General features: G+C 49.5%; 1 protein-coding gene across 1 annotated transcript in view; it reads right to left on the bottom strand.

Moving 5' to 3' along the window:
• The window catches only part of ANOS1 (anosmin 1), a 105,760-nt gene that overhangs the window by 22,605 nt on the left and 59,374 nt on the right, over positions 1 to 23,781 (bottom strand). Inside the window, exons 3-5 of the mRNA XM_071220246.1 lie at positions 20,500 to 20,562; positions 9,064 to 9,286; positions 1,417 to 1,601 (exon numbers count right to left, since the gene is read on the bottom strand). Coding sequence (XP_071076347.1) covers positions 1,417 to 1,601; positions 9,064 to 9,286; positions 20,500 to 20,562 — 471 coding nt within the window. The remainder of the gene's footprint in view (positions 1 to 1,416; positions 1,602 to 9,063; positions 9,287 to 20,499; positions 20,563 to 23,781) is intronic.

The following is a 23,781-nucleotide window of genomic DNA, read 5'->3' as shown; positions in this document are numbered from 1 at the left end:
AGCGGATGAAAATGAGGAGTGGAATCGAGTTACACCCTCTCTCAGCGTGCGGTAACTTACCGAAAGGGATCAACGTCCCATTGGCTTTCATATGTAAAGGAAGCTAAACACTTCCAGGACCAAAGAGAGAATATGAACCCTTAAACGCGGCCTTCCGCCTCATTCAGAGTTTCAGCCTCAAGTTTAAAGACTACAGTCAGCATGATATCCACAGCATTTAGCCGCCAAAGGAAGAAAGTATGACATGTGCTAATTATGAAAAAAGAAAAGGATAACGTAATACTTTCGGATTTTCTTCCTCTCTCTAAAAACACAAGGGATGAAAGAGATACCATCAGTTACTTTCATAAGTCTTAAAATAATTTAGAAATGTACAGATGATATTGTACCATTGCTTAAGGGAGTATACCACGAAAATCAAATAGAACTTTAGGCTGAATTCTGAGCATCTCTGTTTTACTAAAGCAATTTTTTTCTTTTACTTATAGTACATATAGAATTACTAAGTTTATTTGACCTGTTTTTTTTTCCTCCTAACTGAATGTTTCTTTTACACCCAACTTCTCATTTATCTTGGGGTCTTTAAATTATTTTAGTGTTTATCCTTTTGGGGGGATAGTCTTATTCATAAAAGGACCCAATTCCTATCCTAAATAGCTGAATACTAAAATTTATTTTCTATTTCCTGAGAAACAGGCATGGGGATGTAATCCTCGGAGGAAAAGGGTGTGGGACATTTCCGGGCAGAGGCCCATGTGGAGAAAGTATTTGCGTTGTTGAGAAGCATTAAGCAGCTTCGTGCGGAGAATTTATTGTTTCCCGGTCTCCTGTGGTTCCCTTGCAGCTGGTAGTCCACTTAACAGCTCTTTAAAAGAAAGACAATATTTTGCTTTTCTCCCCACCGAACAGAGAGGAAGCGGCGCCGGTGGGGTGACGGTGGGGTGCTGCGGATCAGGTTGCCAGCTGACCGAGACCCAAGGGAAGCCTTTGGCAGAGGTGTGTGAGCTGCCGGCTCCTTCCCACTAACTCGTTTGTGACATGAATCTCACCCATGCCACTCACGTCCTTGCGTGGAATCAGGGCTCACCTTAGGAGGAAGGGAGGCAGTCCTTTCCATGATCAAATACCCCACTAACTAGGCCTAAGTGGGCTGCATTTCCTTATCTCCAGCTCTTGGCCGAAATAAATGCAAAGGCTCAGATTAGGAAATTATCTCCGTTTGAGCAAGCACGCCGATAGGCGAGTCTCTAGATGTATTGGGTTCTGTCTACAGGGGTGGTGCTGTCTTCCGCAGACACACGAGAGGCCCACACGGGCGTTATTCCAGGCCACTCTGGCTGACGTGCCGCTCTCTAGGTTCCTGTCTGCGGGTGTACGGTGCACAGGACCTCCCAGAACCGTGGACAAGGCACTCACCTGCGCCACCGTCTGCCAGGGCGTAGCGTCGTCTTCGCTGGGATGGATCCCGTAATTCCACCGCCTCTGTACCACGTAGGTCACAGGCTCGATGGAAATATTGAACTTTGAGGACCACTTAATCTCCAGCTCTCCGGTCTGCAGCTCTGTAAACCGTAACTCCTTCCTGGGCTTCAGGGGCACACCTGCAAGAGGACCGCTGGCATGACAGCCACCTGCGTGGGACACACGCTGAGGTGCAAGGGCGGGAGGAGGAACTATCACCAGGTCTCACCTGATGACCAGGATGCACAACTTGCTTTCCTAAAAGTGGCTCCTCCGTGACAACCTTTGCCATTTGAAATCATCTGACACCGAGCTCAGACCATCACATTTCAAAAGAGTCTCCGCCCTTTCTCTATTAGCTTTCTCACTATTTAAAGAGGGTCTAACTTGACTCCTGAGTCAGACCCTGGCTGGGTAGCTCAGTGGGTTAGAGCCTCGTCCTCATATGCCAAGGTTGTGGGTTCGATCCCCAGTCGGGGCATGTGTGAGAAGCAACCAGTGAATGCATAAATAAGTAGAACAACAAATTGACATCTCTCTCTGTCTCTGAAAAATCAATAAACTGATAGAAAATATAAATTGATGCCTGATTCTGAACAAGGTTCCCCCCCCCCCCAGTGATCTCAAAGGCAATTTCCTTACGTGCATTCGTTACCAGGCTACATGTCTTGAGGTTAACATGGCATTCCCACGAGGCAGCACTCCTAACGAGTTTTCCCATTGAGTAACTCCGTTGTATGAACTATTCTAAGGTCATTCACACATGGTTCCCAGGCTGCTCTCCTTGATTTCCCCGGGAGTTTTCTTGATTTCCCCGGGAGTTTTCCTTGCAAGGAAAACATGATGAAGCTCCACCCTGTCCTATAGCACTAACAGGAAACGTAAAACTAGCTGAATCACATAGTCCACTCAATGGCATCAAAGCCAACATCACAGCTGCATCTCACAGCATCTTCTGGAGAGAAGGAGCACCAGCCTGAAGCAGTGGCCATGCCTTTGCAAAGTCCGTCCAGAATGCTCTCTCGCTTGCGTGGGAACAGAGGGTGAGTGCAGGGGTGTGCAGACGCAAACTGGAAATAAGCTCTCACACCCGTCGGTGACGCGGCTGAACTGCAGCCCCCTGCCTTTGGGTCTGAATTCAGCCTAACTGTTGCTTTGGGAAACTGGAACAGCAGGAAGCATTTCAACGGATGGGGTGGGAGAATTTTGAAATGGCGTATTTATAACTGCTGCAAAGGTCACTGATTTCGGGAAACGATTCTCTAGAGGACGCGTCCACTGTACCTCAGCCTTGTCCGTGTTGATGGGCCGGTGAGGGACGTCTGCATAGTGCCTTTACTTTGCCATGAACTGTCTCGCCTGGTTCTTCCTGTGGCTACAGTTTGAACATCAGAGTATTGAGTCTGAGGAAGAGTAAGGTGCCCGGAGGTATGGGGTGACGTCGGGTTTCTCTCTGAATTCCTCCGTTTCTGCCCATGTTTTGAATTAGGAAAAGCACTTGCAACAGGAGAAAAAACAGGTGGTTTTCTCTTGGACTGTCTGAGCCTAACGTCTTGACGTTCCTAGTTGGCCGGGTGGGGCACCTTCCAGTCCGTCTGGGCTCCAGTTGCCACATGACACAGAGGTTCTTCAAGCTCGAGCTGTGTTTGTCTTCTCGTTGGTTGAGGTTGTGCCAGGGATTCCGCTGACTTTCGAGACTAGAACATTTCTGCCGAGCAGTGACTCACAGATGGACCCCAGCCCTTCTCCGGGTTGCACCCCCCACCCATCCACCTGCACAGGCCCCACCTCAAGAGCCTGTCCCCAAATATGTCCCTCGTCTGTGACATTTGTCTGCATGACAGTTCTATGCTTTGGGATATCTGCTGGTCTTGGAACCTCTGCGACTTGCTCATGCACCTGTGAACGCCTGGGGGGGCTACTGCAGAGCAAGTTCCGCAGATGCACACACCACTCCGTCTCCGTGGTGACCACCCTCTCGGAGCCCTCCCCTCTCCTGTCCGGACCTCCCAGGGGCCTTCTGTCCCATGTCCCTGCATGTGCATCCCTTTTTTCTAACTCCCTTTTTACAATACTTTGTGGTTCTTCCCTACAGTAGAGTCTCCCCTTCACCTTCTGAAACTCTTCAATCGCACCCCATTTTCTGTGAAGAGAAACTTCTCTGTCTCATTCAGCATGCCCGTCTCTACGATGCATGGCCCTTATCTGCCAGTGACCTCCGCTCACGTGGCACACACTTGTCACTCAGCCTGCATCGAAGCCCCGAATTTCCACAAACACGTGGCCTCCCGTCGCCATGGTCTCCTCACGGCATTTTCCCCCTGAAATGTCTGTCCTTCTGTGTCCTACCCACAGGCCCATGAATACTTCCAGGCTCAGTCCACATGCCGCCCTCTGAGCCAGGGTCCCAACGCCTCCCAGTTGGAAACAGAGGCTCCATTCTTCCACCCTGTGTGCAACATTTAGCCTATAACTATCAAGGCGGGCGCTTGGTGGCCTCTCACTGCAGCCGCCCGTGGAATGAAGACACTGTCTTCCCCGCACGGACCCAGGGTCCCTCCTTCCTGTTCCTCACTGTGTCCCGGGAGCCATGTTCTGCAGGAGCAAACGCTCGGTGGACATTGGATGAGGAAATGGGCTAAGCCACTCACTCACTGGCCGTTCAAGAAAACACCCGGGAATTCAGCAGGTACCGGGACACGTGGGGCAGGGGGAGACCCAGCACCAGATTTCTGCGCTGCCACGGCTACCCTGTGTTCTTCCAGGGAACTCACAGCTCTGCTTTCCAGCCAAGCCCTGTTACTCAAACATTCCTTCCCTCCTACTTTTTAAAGAGGTAAATGCTAAATGCTGAATAGATGAACATGAATAAGTTTGTCCGACAGAACAGTTTTATTGATCGACAGTAGAACCTCCCCCCGTGGAAAAACAATTATTGGTGAGAATTCCAGATTTGATAAAAATCCCAAAGGTAATGGAAGATCGGTCTTAATCTAGACGTAGCGCTCTATTCTTTTCAGGGCGGGGGAGGGGGAACTGCTCAGAGGACTGGAATACCGGCCTGGACAACACGATATTCTGTGTCGTTCTTGCACTGTAGGTGGGCAGGCCGGCACTAGACAAACAGGTATGCAAATCGGGGTGGGGGGGCGGCCTATGCTCAGTGCCTGGGTCGCCTGGTCCCTGTGGGCACAGTAAAAGGTGACTGCTTACCGCTGCCACCTCACCCAGCACGCTCCCCGAGCCGGCACCGCGTCTTTCTCATCCGCGGCCCGGTGAAGCATCCTCCAGCGTAAACACAAGCCCCGCACACGCCCCAGCTGCCGAGGTAGCCTGAGCGCGGCAGAAGCAAACCCACACATCTGAATCCCGCCGCCCGGGGGCTTTAATCTGGAATCTCAGTCAACCCCCAAGAGCCTTAATTGACGGTAACAAGCACCAGGGCGATGTCAGTTCAAATTTCTTCATCTAGAAACCCCTTTAATTACGACGTGCAACACCCTTGTGATGCGCATGTGCAGAAAACGGCCCATCTGCTTTGCGTTAGGGTCGGCTGGCCCCCTTGATTGTGAGTAACTCCAGCACTTGGCTGGAGTCACGTGCAGCGAGGGCCCGGTCCCCCCAGGACCCCCCCTCCAGGCCCCCAGGCCCCCAGGCGCAGCCCCGCGCAGTGTGTGCTGGTTCGACCGGCCGCCGGATTACATAACCAGACGTGCAAGGCGGAGCGCTCCGCAGCTGCTTGCTATTAGGTTGCTGACCCGAACTGTTCTTCTTTATTGCTTCTGAGCAAATTAGTCATCCGCAATCTAAGCTCTTCTGTGCAAAATGCAAAGCTACTCTTGTATAGCATCCCACAGTATGTGATGATACAGATGCAGTTTTTTCCTTGAGAGTGTGACATGCGTCTTGCTGCAATCCATGGAATAGAAGCCCAATGCCTTCAAAAATGTTGAAGATACACTGATAGAAGAGTGGAGGTGACAGGCAACCAGCAGTTTGCCTTTATTTGTATGAAAACATCTCTTATGACTTTAAATGGTGTGAAACTGTAGCAAAATAGAGTGTTGCAAAGGCTCAACAATTAACGGTTACCTAGTATTTCTCATAAACATAGCCATTACTCCAGGAATTTGGGTTCTCATCACACAAAGGCATTTTGCGCGATCGTATTAAAAAAAGTTAAACATTAACTTGTGAAACGTGGTATGAGTCTACCTCTCAAGGCCTGAAGTTTGAATATTTCCCGTATTACGATATCACGGGGGCATTAAATCAACTCCACTCTAGGGTCTTTTTGACAAGAAACGTGTCAACACGTGATTCATCCTTGGCGTGTGCACCGCAAAGGGAACGTGTAGATAAGAGAAAGCCACACGCTGACGTGAATCTGCACGCTTGGGACACGATTTCAACTCTCCTGCTCCCCTCCCCAAACACGGTGCCGCAGCTGGGCCTCAGGAGAGGCTGTCGTCCGGGCAATAAAATAGTAAAAACGTATCGTTTTCTGGACGCCGGAGAGTCTTAAGCTATAAATCAGAAGGCAGATGGGACAGGGGAGCATGAAAGGGAGACTAAGTCGGCCAAGGTGCAGTTGTTCGTGTTTTACCTGTGCTGTTTTACCCAGGCTTTGCACTTGGCCACGCTAGCTACATGCTGGTGTCGCCGACGATGCTGCTGCTAACTGTGTGTGTTGGCAGAGTAAAGAAAAGGCTCCCGGTGGCTTTCCTTTCCTGCAGGCTGTAACACCAGCCTATAAAATGAGCTTATATAAAGGCATCCACTGAAAACATTTATCACTGCAGAAACCCAGCCAACGCCCCGATATCATGGAGCATTCTGTCGGTCCTCTTTCCCAAACACGCCTGGTTTTCTCAAACTCCCGTTTCCAGCGTAGAGAGCTGTTGAAGTGATCCAGTCTGCAGGCCCCCCGCTCCCCTGCGGGAAACACAGGCGACCAGCCAGAAGGCTTGCCTGCATTGCTATCTCGAGGTATTTTATTGGAGACAACGACCAGGAAGAGGAACGGCAGGGCAGGCGTTGGTGCGTGGCAATGGACTGCACACGTTTAAAGCAATTTTGTCCCCGTAAGTGAGGGCTGTGGGTTCGACCCCCCCATGAGGAGCGAGTGCACTGCATGGGGGGTGAGGTCCCATTAGCTCTGCACCCCCATTTACTCATCTCAAACCAGCCATACTTCCGTGATGTTAGTAGACTCAAGTATGCAGTCTTGATACCTCTTTTAATTGACCTGTACTAGGTATACCAGCCAATGACGTCCGAGGCAACTGGCAGTTTTGGGTCCTATTTGCACCAATCCGACTACCACGAACAATAAAACTCCAGGAGAGCTGGCTCAGGGTGGCCCAGAGGTGAGATGTGGCCCTGCCTCCAGCTCCCAGGTCCCCTGAGGGGCCGTGTGCAGTCTCAGCTCCGCCCTGGTGAGCCGAGAGCAGGGCCTGCACAGTGAACCGATGACCAAGCTCCCCTTCCTGCAGAGGTGCGCTGCGCAGACCTGGCACGAGCACTGTGGAAGGTGAGCAGAGGGCACACAGGTCCTTTGGGTCACTGGAAGGTGGCAGGGACAGTGACGGCTGGAACAGGCTACGCACAGGGTTTTGCTGCCAAGCCAAGCACTGGGTCAGAAAGGACCCTTTCCCAGAGAGCCGGGGAGCCAGACGTTCACAGAGTGAGCAAGCCATGGGGCTCCTGGTTAGAACTGCGGTCGGGGCCTCCTAGCGGCTCAGCAGCTACGCCCGTCATTGCTGCCTCCCAGCAGCCTCTGGGTCAAGCACACACACCGATTGTGCGGAGGGTGTGAAACCTGTCCAACTGCACTGGCTACTGTCCAGTCACAGTGTGTGTGTGTGTGTGTGTGTGTAAAATAACAACCAATCTTCCTTATGCTCTTTATGCAGAAAGCACGCTCCCACCAACAGACTCTGCCTACTCTGTGGTCCCTTCTCCATGCCTTTGCCTCTCTCTGCGAAGCATCGGCCTCCCCTGGGGACACGCAGGCTTACACGGAAGTATCTGTCCTGAGGAACCACGGGTGTGGCTGGCCCTTTGCGCCGGAGCTCACGTAGGCTCCGTGAACCTGGCATATGTGCAATGCATTTTGCAGAAAAAGCCTGTTTTATGTGTATTCCCTCATCAACGCACCCTCCTTTTAAATCCCTGAAGGCTTTGCAACCACGGTCTCAGCAATCACCCTAAGAGCATTCCAGTTTTATGGCAAATGCTCATGCTTGAGCAGCCCCCGACCTGCAATAACCAAAAAGGTCTCACCGTAATAGACGTACCCATTAAACGGTGGGAGATTTTGCACAAGTGGCTTCCTGCAGTTTGTACCATGAGGCAGGGAAACAATGTAACTTGAAATCCTTTAAAGGAACGTCAGTGGGTGAGAGGGGAAAGCAGCGATGATTTTGAATGTGATACACGGTACTGAGGCTGAGTTTTTACGAGAAACTGCAGGGATTCCATCGAGTGCAGGGAGGAGGGTTTCCAGGCAAGACCGAGACGGACATGGGACGGCCCCTGACTTCCGCGGGGTGCGAAGGGTTAGGCTGGGAGATGCCCTTACATACACAGTTCTTTATAAAAGCTCACCTATGTTTGGAAGGAATACATACTGGTGTTTGTGAATGAATGGGAGAGAGAACAGAGGCAGAGATATAACATTCTACTGGTAACAAATAAATACATAGCTCGTGATGGAGTCTCTCTTTCACTCTGCACATTAGTAGCAACAAGAAGCAAAGCGTTACATGTCTCCTCCTGAGCTTTGCTGCCGACCAAAACGGCACGGGGTCCAACAGCAGCTTGGCATAAAAGGACGCAGCCGCTCTGCAGACAGGAGCGGGTGAACACTCAGCACAGAGGGTAAAGGGGTTCAGAAACAGCCTGAGTTGGGGAGCTACCCCATCAGCTCCACCGTCCAGTAAACTGAGTCCCGTCTCCTGGAGGAGCGCAATTCCTGCGTCGGGGGTCTCCTGATTCTAATCAAAATATTCAACACTCACATGATGTCACTCGCATTCTCGGCCTACGCCAAGAGGAAAACCACCAGGTCGCGGCATGGAGTAGGCGTATTCCAGCGTGCCTCAGCCCAGCCTGTTTCCCAAGGACCAAATGTATTTATCCCCCTGTACCAGTGAAACATAACAGACTCTTTCTTGCCACAGAAGCCCATTTAAAATTTCCCTGATGAAATCCTCTCCTTCCTTCATATTAAATTTGACCGTATTAATATGAACAGTTTGCTCTGCTCCAATATGAGTTCATTGCTCCAATATGATTTCTGTGGTCTGTTAAACATATTTTGAAAGATGGTACTTATTGACTTTTAGAGAGAAGGGAAGGGAAGGAGAGAGGGACAGAGACATCAATGTGAGAGAGAAACATCAACTGGTTGCCTCTTATACAAACCCCAACTGGGGACCAAACCTGCAACCCACGCTTGTGCTCTGACTGGGAATCAAACCGGTGACCCCTCGCCTTATAGGATGACAGCCAACCCACTGAGCCACAGAGGCAGGGCTGGTCTGCCCACAGGAACCCTGGGGAGTGTCAGGGTACCCCCCAGGCTCGGCAGGCTCTCACCTTTGTACAGCGTCTTGGGCACCTGACAGGTGTGCCCACATCCATTCGAGCAACACTTCTTCACCCCCGAGCACTCGGTGTCCACTTCGCAGCTCTCCACGCAGGCGGCCGCAAAGCCGCTGGCCTTCTCGGGCGCGGGGCAGTCGCCCTGCTTGACGGCCAGGACGTACTTGAGGAACTCGCAGCTCGTCAGGCACTCGTAGTTCTTCTTGGGGAACAGGGGCTGCGGGAGACCAGAGACAGTTCTGCTCAAGACAGCAGAGAGCAGGCTCAGCGTCTGCATTCCGTCCATGGCCCCCTGGAACAGCTCCCAGAATAAATGTATCTGCTTTCCATCCCACAAAAGCACCATAGTTCGTGCTAATATCCTAAAGGATGACGGCCCAGCGGTTACAATGTTGCATGCAATACACACATGTCATTCACACACACAGCATTCACAGCTTGTTACATTCTACCCGAGTTCACAGTGGTGTCGTATAACCGATGCTCAACAGCCGTAAACAGGCTGGGCGCGGTTGAGTAGAATCCCCACCACTGCATTCTCTAGTGGGTTGGTTTTTCTGGATGCCGAACACCGCAGCATCACCCGTAACCCTGCAGAAGCTGTGTGTTACTCAAAGCCACCCACATGGGACATTTTGTAACCAAGTGGCGTCAGCCTCGGTGAACTGAACACCATGGAATAACACCCAGCTTTGAGACGCACTGGGCACACGGGATCTCTGATTGAGATGGAACTGCTGAGGAGCTGTGCCGGGAAGGCATGGGAAGGCCTTTAAGAGTCCCAGCTCAGGCGCTCCCCGAGACACAGCTGGGCACGGTACAGCAGCCAGCTGACGACATTTCGGTGCAGCTGTGAACCAGCTACACATTAGTGAGAATGGGTATTCCTCGACTTGTGAGGAGCGCTTTATTGGAAACATGTGGCTAATGGATGCAATTACTTATCCAAGGCACCAGCCTGTGGTCATCGCAGGGACGTGTGTGTGGCAGGCAGAGGACATGGGGCGGCGGCTGTCACTGCCGGGGGTGGGGGAAGGTGCCGGGGCTCCCGGGCAAAGGGGGGAAGTGCTGTCTCCATGTGACGGTCCTCATGGAGACGGTGGCCCGATGTTTCCCCTAAGCCTCTTTGCCTCTTTGAAGAGCAGGGCCCAGATAGCTGCCCTCCCCCAGTCACGCCCCTCTGAGCCCACTCGAACCTGCCACACACCTGTGCAGCCAGGGAAAGCCCCCGCCCCCAGGTTGCGCCCCAGCTCGGGTGGCAAGGTGTCACTGGTGGGCAGTATGGTGCTGCTGTGTGGCCCGGCCCGTGGGCAGTGGGGGTGGGTGAGGCCACAGCCCCAGGCAGGAGGGCAGAGCTGCAGCAGCAAAGGACGGGGGGTGGGGGGTGGGCCATGACAGAGACAGGAGAGCACCGCCGGCAGCCTGCCTGAACTGCTCCGTGTGCAGAGTGAGCCCCACGGGGTGACGCACGCAGGCTCAGCTGTTCGCTGGCTCGGTGCCGTCTACTGAGGCTGACATCGGAGGGGTCCCACGAACAAACACCTGCTGTGGCTTCTTGACAATGGGACTCGGAGATGGACGGGGAGGGTGCTTTCTCTTGACTGGATGTCCAGTCGAGTTGGTGATATCAGAAAGACATGGGGTGGCACTGCTGAACACAAGCCCAGGGAGAGAATAAGAGTATCGTGTGGCTGGAGGCCAGCAGGCTGCCTGCAGCTCCATACTGGTGAGTACGAACACCTGCAGACACCTGCACATACCTGCACACACCAGCGAACACCTGCGGACACCTGCAGACACCTGCAGACACCTGCAGACACTGGAATCACACCTGGGAACACTTGTCAGTAGCCTGCTTGCAGCTTCTCACTGATGGCTGAAGTGGCTCTCGAACACCTGGTACTACCTGGGTCCCACCTGCTAACACCTGCTACTACCTGTGGAACACCTGAGCAGCACCTGGTACGACCTGCCCATGTCCTGCCTGCTGCTCCCAATGATGACAGGGTATGACCCTCCACCACCTGGGGACACCTGGTAACACCTGCCCGCACGCCGCCTGCTCCTCCTCTCTGGTCATGGATCATGGATTGTAGGACCCCCTGACCAGATGGTAACACCTACGTAACCTGGCAGGAGACAGGGTCGGGGAAGGGTTAGGACCATCACCCAGAGAGTAGTTCACACAGGGCTAGAGATGTGACCATTTTAAAGAAGGAAAATAAGCACGTCCCCATGATCAAAGTCCCTGCCGTGGGAGGCGGGGAGGAGGGAAAATGAGAAAGGTCTCTCTCTCTCTATCCAGACAGAGGGCGAACTGCAGCTCACTATTTCTCCAGCTGACGATGGCCGCAAAAGCCACGGGAAAGTCGGAACTGGAAGGCGTCAGCAGGGGCGCATCCCAGTGAGCGTGGGAACCCCGGTGACCCGCGGAAACCCCAACACTAGCGTAAAGTATCCTCCCGGCTCCTGTGGTTCTTTCCCCCACACCGTGCTGAATTAAAACCCTGCCTGCGCGTTAGCATGGAAAACGTTATCTTGTGCGTTTTGACCTCCGATGTTTAAGGAGCTACGCAAGCGCTGGAAACAGCTCTATTCCCCAGGCTGTGTTCCGCCCCAAAAAGTGCTCTCTTACCACACCCACAAGAGTCCCTCTGACGTCGTAAATTCAGTGTGGGTCTTGGTGGCTACGCTCGATAACTTTGTACTGTTAGACTAATTAACAATAGGGGGGAACGTCGAAAAGCTACGTGGAGAGACTGTAGTCCCCAGGTGTGCCTTAGAGTTGTGGACGTCAAATAAAACTGATGGCTCGTAACCGTGTATAAAATTTGAAAATGGCGTCCACTCACTGGGTTAGAATAGTGTGTCGATGTAAGGGTTTTGCAGGTAGAACGTAGAAGCAAGGCTGCGGATTCTGTACTGAATTACCTCAAATGTGCAGCTCGTTAATTTTTTTTTAATCTGTATAAACATCGAAAGCATCATCCAAGGCGTTTCTCTTGTGCTCAATTTCACAGTTCCTGTTTCTGTTAGCTTTGGAAGTCCTCACCTCAGGTTGAAACCTCCGTTAGCAATCAGAGAGGTATGCAGCGGGATCGGTAAGCAAGCGCTGGCCGGCTTCCCTCGTGCAACAAAACGTGTACCTCATGCGTATTGGAAAGAGCACTTGGTTCCCAGAACCACCGGCCTCTGACACTGGGCTGAGGTTTCCAAGTAAATCATCGGATGAAACCTGGCAAGTGTATACTGCTCGCTGACTTGGAAATCACAGGGACTGAGGGCGCCCCCAGGCATAATCACAGCAACTCGGTCCAAAACTTCTTCACTGGAAACAGGGCATGACTCGAGACCCACAGACAGCAGTGTGGGCTCTCTGTTCTCGTTATTCTAACTACGGGCGTACCTGCCAAGCGCCTCGCCCTTCCACGGAGGCACGGGGAGGCAGAGAAGGTATCTCCTCATCTTAATACCTGGCTGAGCTAATGGGGCCAAATGAAGAAGAAACAAAACAAGCAGAAACTGGCTTAGGGTGGCAACATTTGTTCCCAGAGAGCGCAAAAGAATGATCGTAATTAGCACACTAACACACATCTTCCACACAATCTGAAAGTTGTTTGCCGTCTTGATTCACTGTTTTCCTGTTTGGCATGGGTTCACACATGGGGTATTATTTGTCGTGATTCTGAGGACCGTGGAAAGAAAAATGTTCATCTGTGCGCTGGAGCTTTCTAGAATGATGCCCGAGCGTGAAAGGATATTTTTAAAAACCCATTATGAACGTTCCATGAGCTCAGGCATACAAAGAACTCCGCGCTGCTGTGCAACTTGGCCCACGACAGCTCCTCGACGAGAGTGGAGCGAGCGGCCTCTTTTCCCTGCACTGCTACAAGTTTACCACTGAACGTGTCTCAGTTCCTCTGTTATTCTGACAAAGCGTGACAGGGCCCAAAGACAGAAAGTTGGCTCTGCTTTGTCCACGGTTACCATCCACAACTTCCCAGCCTGCTGCAAATAAGCATTAAAGTGCGCACAGAGGGAAGCGTACCCTGGTAGAATTCATAAGGAAAAAAATCGTCCAAGTTTTTTAAGTTAGTACAACAACTTTACAGAGGAGTTCTCCTTAACTGTACCCTTGTTTCCACCTACTGGAGGCAAACTTGGGCGCCTCCTACCATAGTCTTGGGTAATTATCGTGAGTTGGGTTGAAGAAATATCAGTGGTTTGGGTGTAATTGGAAAACATATGATATCTATACATGGGTCTCTCACCATGCCTTTAATTAAAGCTTCACGAGCATTTTCCAGCTGAATGGAATACGAGCACAAATGCATACAGGTCAGAGAAAATGAGGAAATAGTAATAATATTCTAGACATAGACAAAATGTGTGGAGGGGTCCCTTAATGGCCAGTTGGAAGTTCTGTGAACTAAAGGTCATGTGGGCATCAGAGGAAAATCGTGAGCACCAAGGACGTGTGCTTCCTGAGCCACGACAAGGTACGTACCACGGACCTGTCGAGAGCGAGGCAGATGTTCTGGGAAGTTGAGAGTTCTCGAACTCGTCGTGAGAACGATGCCCGTCCACTCCGTGCTACATAAAACTCCCCGTGGCAACACAGATGTATCTGTACACTATTAAGTATCTTGTTTAAACAACCATGTCCAATCTATTACAGCAAGTTATTCATTATAAGATTAATGTAACTGTAATTTCTTCATAAAACTATTCATATGGACAATCCCACAAATCACGTCCATGGCAACTTTTGCCAGCTCATTGGCTCCGATTTAAAATGTGGAAGCGTCACGGCTACCGTGATCATTAATTTGTGCTTTTTCTGCCCTTGCTGTATGTAACACGCAGAATGGGATAGACTTCAAAGATCACGTGTTTTTCTAGTGTAGTTAGTATGTAACGGATGTCATTTTGCATCAGAAAAGTCAATAAAACTAAGTGGTGAAAAAAAATACCCTTGAGCGCATTAGATGAAGTGAAAATCCTTCCTACTTTCATCGACATTATGTTTAATATTGAAGAGCGCTTATAAATCTCTTCTGCATCTCATCTCTTAGCTAAAATCTAAAGTGTTCTTTTAGTGGCTTATCTGAGCTATATGCTAATTCAACTGACCTGTGGCCAGTGATAAAAATAAAATAAAATACTAACAGTAGTAGGTAATAGTTTTTGAATGCTTTTTTAAAAGATACTACTATCTTCATTTTGATTAGTGTAAATGAGAGGTATTGTGCCATAAAATAATTTCTGCAGAAATCATGGCACAATGAATATAAAAACATCAAAATCAGTAAATCATCTTAACATGTTAGAAATTATGGAAAGATGATTGAAGAAAAGACTGCACTGGGTATTCAGTTCAATTCAACATAAGTGTGCCATGTGCCAAATCTCAAACAGAGCAGCCTTTGCTATGAGCCAGGGTCTGGGTGGGTTCTCTTCCTGCTCCAGCCTATATACCCAAGTGCAGCATTGAGTATAACACCCCTGAAAGGAGGTTTCCATCACCATCACCGTCATCACCATTGTCACCATCACCATCATCACCACCATCATCACCATCACCATCACCACCATCACCATCACCACCACCATCACCACCATCACCATCATTTACACCATCATCACCATCACCACCATCACCGCCATCAACATCATCACCATCATCACCACCACCATCATCACCACCATCATCAGCATCACCGCCATCATCACCATCACCATCATCACCATCACCACCATCATCAGCACAGCATAGCAGAGCACTTAATCCCAACAGGGGTTGCAGGTCTCCCATCCCACACCCCCTACTAGGTGCTTTACTTGCTCATCTCACGTATTCCTCCCGGGTCCCACAGCCATTATTACCTGCATTTTAGAAAGGAGGAAACAGAAGCTCAGGGACATCATAACATCCCCAAAATCACAGACAAGTAAGACCGTGGGCCAGTAGTGTAGCCAGTGTTTTTCCAAGGACCACCCATATGTCAGGGTAGAGTAAAAGCACCACGGAGCCTGTGGCTCTCAACGTCCCTCCTTCTTAGGATCATCAGAGAGATGCTGCGTTCCTGATGTAGCGAGTTACATGTGCATATCAAAAGGGCAGGAATATTCCAGGAATGTTGATAAAAACAAGAAACACTGAAACAGAGATTATGCTACGGAACTTCAAGGATATAAACAAAATTTTTTACGCATCCAGGTAGGAAAGGCAAGTTGATTACGACTGAGAATATATATAGTTTCCCTCAAATTTGTTTCTCTCTACAAAATTTAATGTGTGAAGCCAATAGAGCAATGGCTATGTAATAAGAAGAAAAATGAAGAACATAGATAAATACAGAAAATCGGCTAAGGTGTTCTTCAAAACTATGTGACAGAAATAATCTCAAAGACATAAAGACAGAGAAAATGCATGGTATATATGAATATAATATATACTAACATATATAGAGTAAATATATGTGAGAATCAGAGAAGTCGTTGTTGAAATACATGTTTGATAGAAATATTCTCAAGCACATGAAGACTCAGAGAACAGAAGTGCTCATGAGCATTTCTGGCACCACCGTGCAACGGCACAACCCAGCCATTCCCGACACAAACAGAAAGCAAGAATAGGTGGGCCGATACCTTATTAGTACCCAATGAAAATAAAGCATGTATGTTGGGAAGCGCCCTGCCTGCTTTCAGAAGCTGGAACCCCCCACGGCTAAGGCTGAGTAAAGGACCTCGGGACCATAAGACCCTAAGGACACAAAACTTATCTCCCTGGCAGGGGCGCCACCTCTGCCCCCTTTTACTTCACCCTGCTTGGCCCCGGGTGGATGACTGGTTAGCCAATGACGGGTAAGATTCCTCAAGGGAGGGACAACCTAAGACAGGCACCGTCATGAAGGGGCCCTCAGGGAAGGATTTGGGGGGCTATAGAAAAAGGGGGTGATGGACCCTCGCCCCTCAGCTTTGACACAGCCTGAGTCCTCATTCTGTCTGCAAGAAGTCTCCTAATCTCTTGGCTGCCTTACTTTCCCTACCCAACTTAAGCCTGAAACAATGCCAGAGGGCGGTGAAGCCCTGGGTGGGAATGGGCAGTTCCCCAGGGGATCAGGCCTAAGAAAGAATACATAAAACCCTGTGAAACCTGCTTTGCTAAGAATGCCCTCAGTTTTCTCATAAGGGTCCAAGCATAAAATGAGTTTGCTTCCCAAAGTTTTATAACCCTTTAGCTAACTGACCCTGACTCAGAATAAGCCCTGAGTTCTTTGTATGTTACCTATTGTTTGATCCTTACTGCCTGACAATGGTTGATGAGCTTTACCTGTATTCCTGTGCAAACTGAACCCAATAAAAGCCCATTGAGGAAAAGGCTCTTGGCCCTTCTCCTTTGAGAGATTGGCCACCTTTCCTCCCCAAGCAGATCGGGCAGAGCCCCCACCCCCACACGTATACATCTATGAGAAAAAAAAATTCTGTGCTATCCACTTGGACTTTGGGTATAACCGCAAAGTTTGTCACGGACAATTTCAAAGAAAATGATATTTCTGGACTCCTTTCAAAAACAAAGATATGATCAAATTTCAAAAGCCAAGTACAAAGAAATTGGCATAAGTTATTAATCACTTTACCATTCACAGAAATAAAGGCTGAAATTGAATAACGTAGGAATTACGGAAGGAGACATCGGTAGGTAGGAGGAGTGGCAGAAGAAACACATTGGAGGGACTGACTTTGAACTTAATTTGAGGACATCAGTAACTAATAAAACAAATACGAAATTTCAAACATAATTATTTCAACCTCATAATATTTTCCATAACCTTCTCCCCCTAAAATTTGGGGGTTTCTCTTCATCTGTTACATTCCTGTGATGTTAAACTTCCGGCACGATTCAACCCAGCTTGTGCAGAGAAACATTTGCTGAACGGCAAGTACCCTGGGGTCCCTGAGAACGCCCCCCGGTTCAGTAATGTCCTAGCAGGACTCACAGAGCCGAACAGGCAGCTGTGCTCACAGCCGTCATTTCCTGCAGCAAAGGGGTGCCAAGGACAACCAGGAGGGACAAGGTGTGTGGGGAGACGTCCCAGGGAAGCCCAGGGCAGCCTCTGAGAGTCGGCGCCTGGTGGAGCCCCTAGGTGTGCCGGGTTCTTCCAGCCACGAGCGGGGATGACTTGGGAAATGCCGTCCACCGGGAGGCCCAGGAGACACACAGGTGTTCAGCGAACACACTGTCAGGAATGTTGGGATCCTCCCGAAACCTGACTTTCTGGGCGGCAGCCGAGGGGGGCCCGCCTTAGAGGAGGAACTTCCAGGCACGGCAGCCTTAGAATTGCGATGATCTCGTGCCCAGTAACCGTGGCTACTCTGGCTCCGGAATTCGAAGTAACAGTTGGCTTTTACTCTCCTGGGTTGTTTGTTATACTAAAGTTTTTAAATGTGTATATATAATTCCTACACAAATAAAGCCATTACACTATGTTAAATAAATCAAAATTGCCAGCTGTATCATTCAGAGGAGGCATCTAAATGCTAAGTATGCATGAAATTGGGAAAAGCATTCTCAGTTCAAATGTTTCCAACGTATGCTTGGAAATGCAATTATAATTTGCTTGGAAACTCAGTGACACATACTAGTTTATTAGATGCGATTACAGTTAGCTTGCTTCCCAGGCAAATTGTAGGCCTTTTTTTTTAAGATGAGGGCCCAGTGAGGGGGAAAAAGAGGGAGAAAAACATCACAATGATAGAGAAGCATTCATCTGCAGCCTCCTGTATGCACCCCAAGTGGGGAGTGAACCCGCAACCCAGGAATGTGCCGTGACTGGGAATTGAACCGGCGACCTTCCACTTTGCAGGACGATGCCCAACCCACTGAGCCACAACGCCCAGGGCCAACACTCACTTTTGAGACCCATTTCCATCTCTTTACTTTCCATCATTATCAGAATTGCCTATTTTCTGTCCATAGAGTATCATGAAAGAAAGCCCAAGCACGTCACAGAGTTAGGAGGCAACTGACAGTGAGGCCCTGATGGGGAACCCAATGCCAAAGGGGGGCACCCACAGACTGCTGTGTCAAGAGTGGTCTCTGGCCCCCTACCACCCACATGTCCCCATTGGACATGCAGATGGGTGCCCACACCGACTGAGTCTGAATATGCATTTCAGCAGGATCCCAGCTGATTTGTGCGCAGGACGAACCCGAACAGAGCTACTTGGATGCCACGTTGCCTCTGCAGAAGCAAGAGTCCCCCCACCTGTGCCCTGAAAAGGCCTCATCCCCAGAAATCTGGGCTTTTTACGCAATGCAGCTCCCTCCTCACACTGTGGACGAGATTCTCTGCCCCTGTGGCAGACAAGCCGTCCCAGGAAAGAAGGATGCAAACATCATTTCCTCAGAATGGGAGCCCCTGACCACAGCGCTTCTCTGCCTGCTTTCCCACTCATGCGAGCTTAGAGAGGGAACTCAACCTTCTAGAAAGAGCCGTGTGCATTCGATTTAAAAGTCTTCCCTTAGAGTTTACATATGGGGTCCAATGGCTCCATAGAAGCCACTAGAAGTCCGACACAGGCTGCTAGTCACGTCCGCACTACAAAATTCTCCGGGACCCTCTAAGTACAGGTCCCACGGACCGGTCACAGAATTCCCGCGTGGCGGCCTCGATCGAAACACTCCCATTTCCCTAATGTCTGCTGTGACTGAGGGGCGTCTTGGTTTCTCACTTAAATGCAGTAATATTGCATTTTCCACAATATGCCCTGAACTCCTTTCAGAGAAGATAGCTCTTTAATCATCCCGCCTCAGCCACTTATAAATTTCCCAACCTCATCCATTGTCCCCCAGCTGAGTCTCTTACAAGACGAGACTCCTCGGTGCCACATAAAAATTCAGTGAAAATGGAGCCTCACTATTAAAGAAAGAAGAAAGAAAAGCCAGCATTCCATCGAGAACATTTTCTACCTGGTCAATAAATTACTGGACAGCCGTACAAAGTCCTTCGATGCTCTTGATATATTGCGGAACTGTCATCTCCAACACTGTAAAATTTGATACAGGGACATAAAATTCGGTATCATGAGGATAATTTCCTCTGTAAGATGACTGGTAAAGGAAATCTCCTACCAACTATAAACATTCATGAGCATCCCTTGAAGCCTTTCCATTCCGTGGGTGCCATAAACCCTGAGTTAAAAAGGAAATTTGGATAAGTGGGCACTCTGCACCGATGCCCAAGCATCCCCGTTACCACGGGCAAGCTCAGCTTCGCGGCCATGCGAACCTTACATGCGTTCTTAATCTATAAAGCGATGACCGATCGTATTAGGTCTGTCTCGGGGGATGACACGCCCTGAAAATGCTCAAATGGGGATCGGATTTTTGAGGGTCCCGTTTATTTCCACAGGATGGCCAGACATGTACCTCGAAACAAAAGAGAAGCCCACCAAACAAAAACACCCATTGTAACAAACCAGACAGGGTCCAGACGACCTGACTTTGATTGCAGAGAGAGCGGCCGAGGTCTCCTTTGCAATTTCCAGGGAGAAGGGTTTCCCTTCAACCCTTCAATGACCTTCAGCCAGAGCTCCCTTGTCAGGGAGCAGAATAACTGTATCAACCCACAGTCACTGATATTTAGTACCAATAATGGGTCTCTAAAGGAAACACCGTAGCCCTTCCTGCTCCCTAAGACTCTGTAATGGCATGTGTTAGTTCACGTAGATGCACGGTTTGTGCAAGAACTAGAACACAGCCCTGGCCGGGTAGCTCCATTGGCTAGACCGTTGTTCTGATGCACCGAGGCTGTGGGTTCAATCCCCGGTCAGGGCACGTACAATGAATGCATGCACCAATGAGTGGAACAAGTCCCTGTTTCTCTCCTCTCTCTCTCTTTCTCTCCCTGTGTCATCAATAAATTAAAAGATCTTTAAGAACAGAAAACAGAAAAGAACAGAACGCACAGTATTCTGCCCTTACAGGAGTGTGCTTTACCAACCGTGGACAAGAAGGGGAGGGCCTCACTTCCCTGCCTCTGCCCTGGTTCGTCTACCCTGTGAGCCTCTGCTCCATGGTACGTGTTCAGGGCCTGATTCAGTTCTTCTCGTTTGCTGTCTGCAGTACAGGCGCCCTGAGTGAGCCCCTCGGAGTCACGCCCTGGTGTGGTCACCTCCCTGTGAGCGTCTGTGTGTTGGTGAGGCAGGGGGAAGGGGTGGCCTGCTTCCAACCGAGGTGATAGGCTTTTCTGTGTCTGTGTGAACAGCCACGGATGGCCCAGGCATCGTTTTCCTTTGCATGTGCATTCACACACACACACACACACACAGGAAATGCCCAGGCTGCAGAATCACTCCAGGCCCGCTGCATCCTGGTCAGCGGTAGTCACGCAGCCGGACACCGAGCGGCCCGGCGCTGCTTACCTCGCAGAAGCTCTGGCACGGCTCCTTCCGCAGGTCCCGGGACTCCTTGCAGGGCTCCAGGCACTGGGGGAGGACAGCAAAGGTGAGTAAGACAACAGGCATGAGAGACCACCCGATAGGCAACAGCCCACTGCGCCCTCACTTCCGTGTGCCTCTTTCTCCCAGGCGCGGGCGGGGCTCCGCTCAGCTGTGCACGGTGCGGTGCGGGGCAGCCGCTGCGCTCGCGGCAGGGCAGGTGCCGAAATGTGCATTGCAACCAGCGGAGGAGTCGCACACTGTGGAGGGGACCCAGAGGACAAGGGGTGACAGCCACTCTCAGGCACAACAGGTTGCAGCACAAATACTTCTTAAAGGTGGTCATGACACATGGCTTTGCTTTCGTGATAGGTAACCGCTAACACTAGCTTTCTGTTTGCAACATAGAGATGCTAACTTGTACACGGGCCTGTAACTAACTGAGTGAAGATACATTGTATAAATACATATATATACATATATGTCGCCTCGCACACATTGTTGCTAACTTACGTCCTTAGCTCAGTAAATCGAACAGCATTAATAGTTACCCACTGCAATTAGTCTGTTAAAATATATCGAATAAAGCTGGCGTGACCTGCACACAAAAGTTTGAATAGTTCTAGGCATCACCATTGATATATACATTTTAATAAGAAATAACACATAAGGTCCACTGTTCAGTAACAAATAATGTTGTTGAAACAATAAAGTATATGTAAGTACATGTATAATACAAGTTTCTTCCTATCTGTAGTACTACAGATCACATTATATAAACAGAACAAAATAAAAATATACAGTCACAAATAGGAGACGGCAGGTAGGCCTCATACTTGAAATGAAAATGTTGCGTTCATATGAAAGGAGATTCGATTTTCAAAATTGGATTTTAACGCAAGTTCGAGTTGGTAAAATTAATAGTCACGCCTAGTTCAATGTCAGTCATTAAATACTGGCCCAGCCTGGCACCTGTAAGCTCATCACTACCTAATCCACATGCTTTTTATTTCCCTCTTTGTCAGTGTCTCCATGAGCACCCAATACCCAGTAAAATCCCACACAGCCGTAATGTAGAATTCAGGATATACACTGATACGACTTTGTCAGTCTACTTTCGAACAACATCCCTTTTTAAAAATAAAGACGGAGTTTAGCGATAGACTGGAAAATCTAGGATAAGGTTTAATTTTCCAATATCTCTTGCCATTTTCAGTTAAAACGAATACGCGCAAACAGACCACCGCACCTGTATGACAACCCATCCGTTATGGCCATGCCAGTGCAGGTGTGATGGACGGCCGGTAGCAGGGGCATTCCCCTGGAGGTCACAAGAAATGCCAATGTGGGGCCCGCTTCTAGCTGAACAGAGTCAGGGTGTCCGAGATTGGGGCCCAGAAATCTTTTTTTGTTGAAGATTTTATTTATGTATGTATTATTAGAGAGAGGGGAAGGGAGGGATAAAGAGAGGGAGAGAAACAGCCATGTGTGGTTGCCTCTCACACGCCCCCTACTGGGGATCTGGCCCACAACCCAGGCATGTGCCCCGACTGGGAATCGAACCGGGGACCTTTTGGTTCGAAGTATGGTGCTCAATCCGCTGAGCCACAGCAGCCAGGGCGAGGCCCATAAGTCTTTTAGCAAGTCTTCCTAGAAGCTGCGATTATTACTAAAGTTGAAAAGCAGCCACCTCACAGTGGTAAACATTGTACAATACGTGTGTGTGTAGAATCACCACATTGCACCCCTGACACTTCTACAATGGTAAATGTCAATTACACCCCACCAAAACTGGGACAAAAATGAAAGAATCTGATGAAAACGGAGTCTGGAGCACCTTTTTTATTTCCTATAAGTTTCACGAAGAAACGACCTAGGTCCTGTGCGGGTATTTTAGGTTTCACATTATTTAATATTGCATGTGAACAATTCCTTTGTAGTTCATTGAATTTTTAAAAAACTTGAGCTCATCACTGAGACTTTCCCAAGACCTATCCGAGCTCATGCCAGGTTTCTTGATGCTCCCCTCTCTTAAGCATGTTGCAAAACAAATGTACAATTTTTCACTAAAAGGACAATTCTAAAAGAATACGCTTTTTTCTAATAGCAGTGAAAGAGTTTAAACACTTGTCTACCGGACCTATTTTATGAGGTCCTTAAAGAGTTCCTTCTTTTTTTGTAGGAACCTGTCAATGCCTGGTCTACGGCCACACCACCCTGAACGCGCCCGATCTCGTCTGAAATAAGCCCATGCCTTATCCTCAGGGCTCTCATGAGGATGTGGAGACGCTGGCTCCTGGCCCCTGAAGTTTAGCGGCGTTTCACAAGCGTGCCTGACCCAATTCCTCCTCGAGCGCATTTGAAGTGAACATAGGGCACGTTCTAAGACGCCCTGCGGTCCTGCTCCGCTGGAGAAGTGAGCTTTGAGGCGTCGGGACCGCCCCACAGGAGCTGGGGGCGACTCCTGGACACGGATCCAGCCCCTTGCCAGGTAAGTCTGTCATTTCATTCTGGAAAGAGGCAGCACGTACGTAGTCCATGACAAAGCTGAGCAGTGCAGGGTGGCTCAGCAAGTCATCGTATCACTCCGACTTTCTGTCCGCGCTCAAGCTGTCGATGACGAACACTCACTGGTTCCCGTGTAGAAGGTTGCATTTTCACATGTACACACATCCCGTGCGTGGAGAAGGCCGGGCCTGCGGGAGCTCCACAGTGGCAGGTGGCCACCCCGACTCCTGAGAGCATGGAGGGCAAATACCTGACTCAGGACAAGAATGCCTTAGAAACCCGGGTGTATTTCTGAACTGCAATTTCTGCAGTTCATTGCATTTCTGCAGTTCAAGCTATGCATGGCGTACCTGTCTGGTTAATCCGCAAGCCGCCTTCCAAAGTTAGCACCGGCAGATGCAATCCATTTACAGCCCTACGTTAACGGCTTGCTCGCCTCACGTCCAATAGCTGCTCATCAGCGGTGTCTACGCCCCTTCTCTAAATGCAACGAATGACGGTGTAAAATTTTCCTTCGATCATCCCCTGTGCAAGCTGCCTGCCACGAGGGCCAAAGGTCCTTTTCTCCAATAGTAATAATTATTTTTAAAAAATGTTTTGCCAAAAGAGACAGCTGGAAACTTCCGTAAGAGAAGGGAGTATAAGAGAAATAGCACAACCAGAGAGAACTGCATTAGAATTTATGATGTATCACGGCTGTATGCGTCCTGCTCATATACTGCCTCAAGCCACAAAAAAACAGTAACTAAAGGTAGTCCT

The sequence above is a fragment of the Desmodus rotundus genome, chromosome X (assembly GCF_022682495.2).
Source record: "Desmodus rotundus isolate HL8 chromosome X, HLdesRot8A.1, whole genome shotgun sequence".
Classification (NCBI taxonomy): domain Eukaryota; kingdom Metazoa; phylum Chordata; class Mammalia; order Chiroptera; family Phyllostomidae; genus Desmodus; species Desmodus rotundus.
The sequence above is the reverse complement of the archived record's forward strand: the minus strand, read 5'-3'. Positions and strand labels throughout refer to the sequence as shown.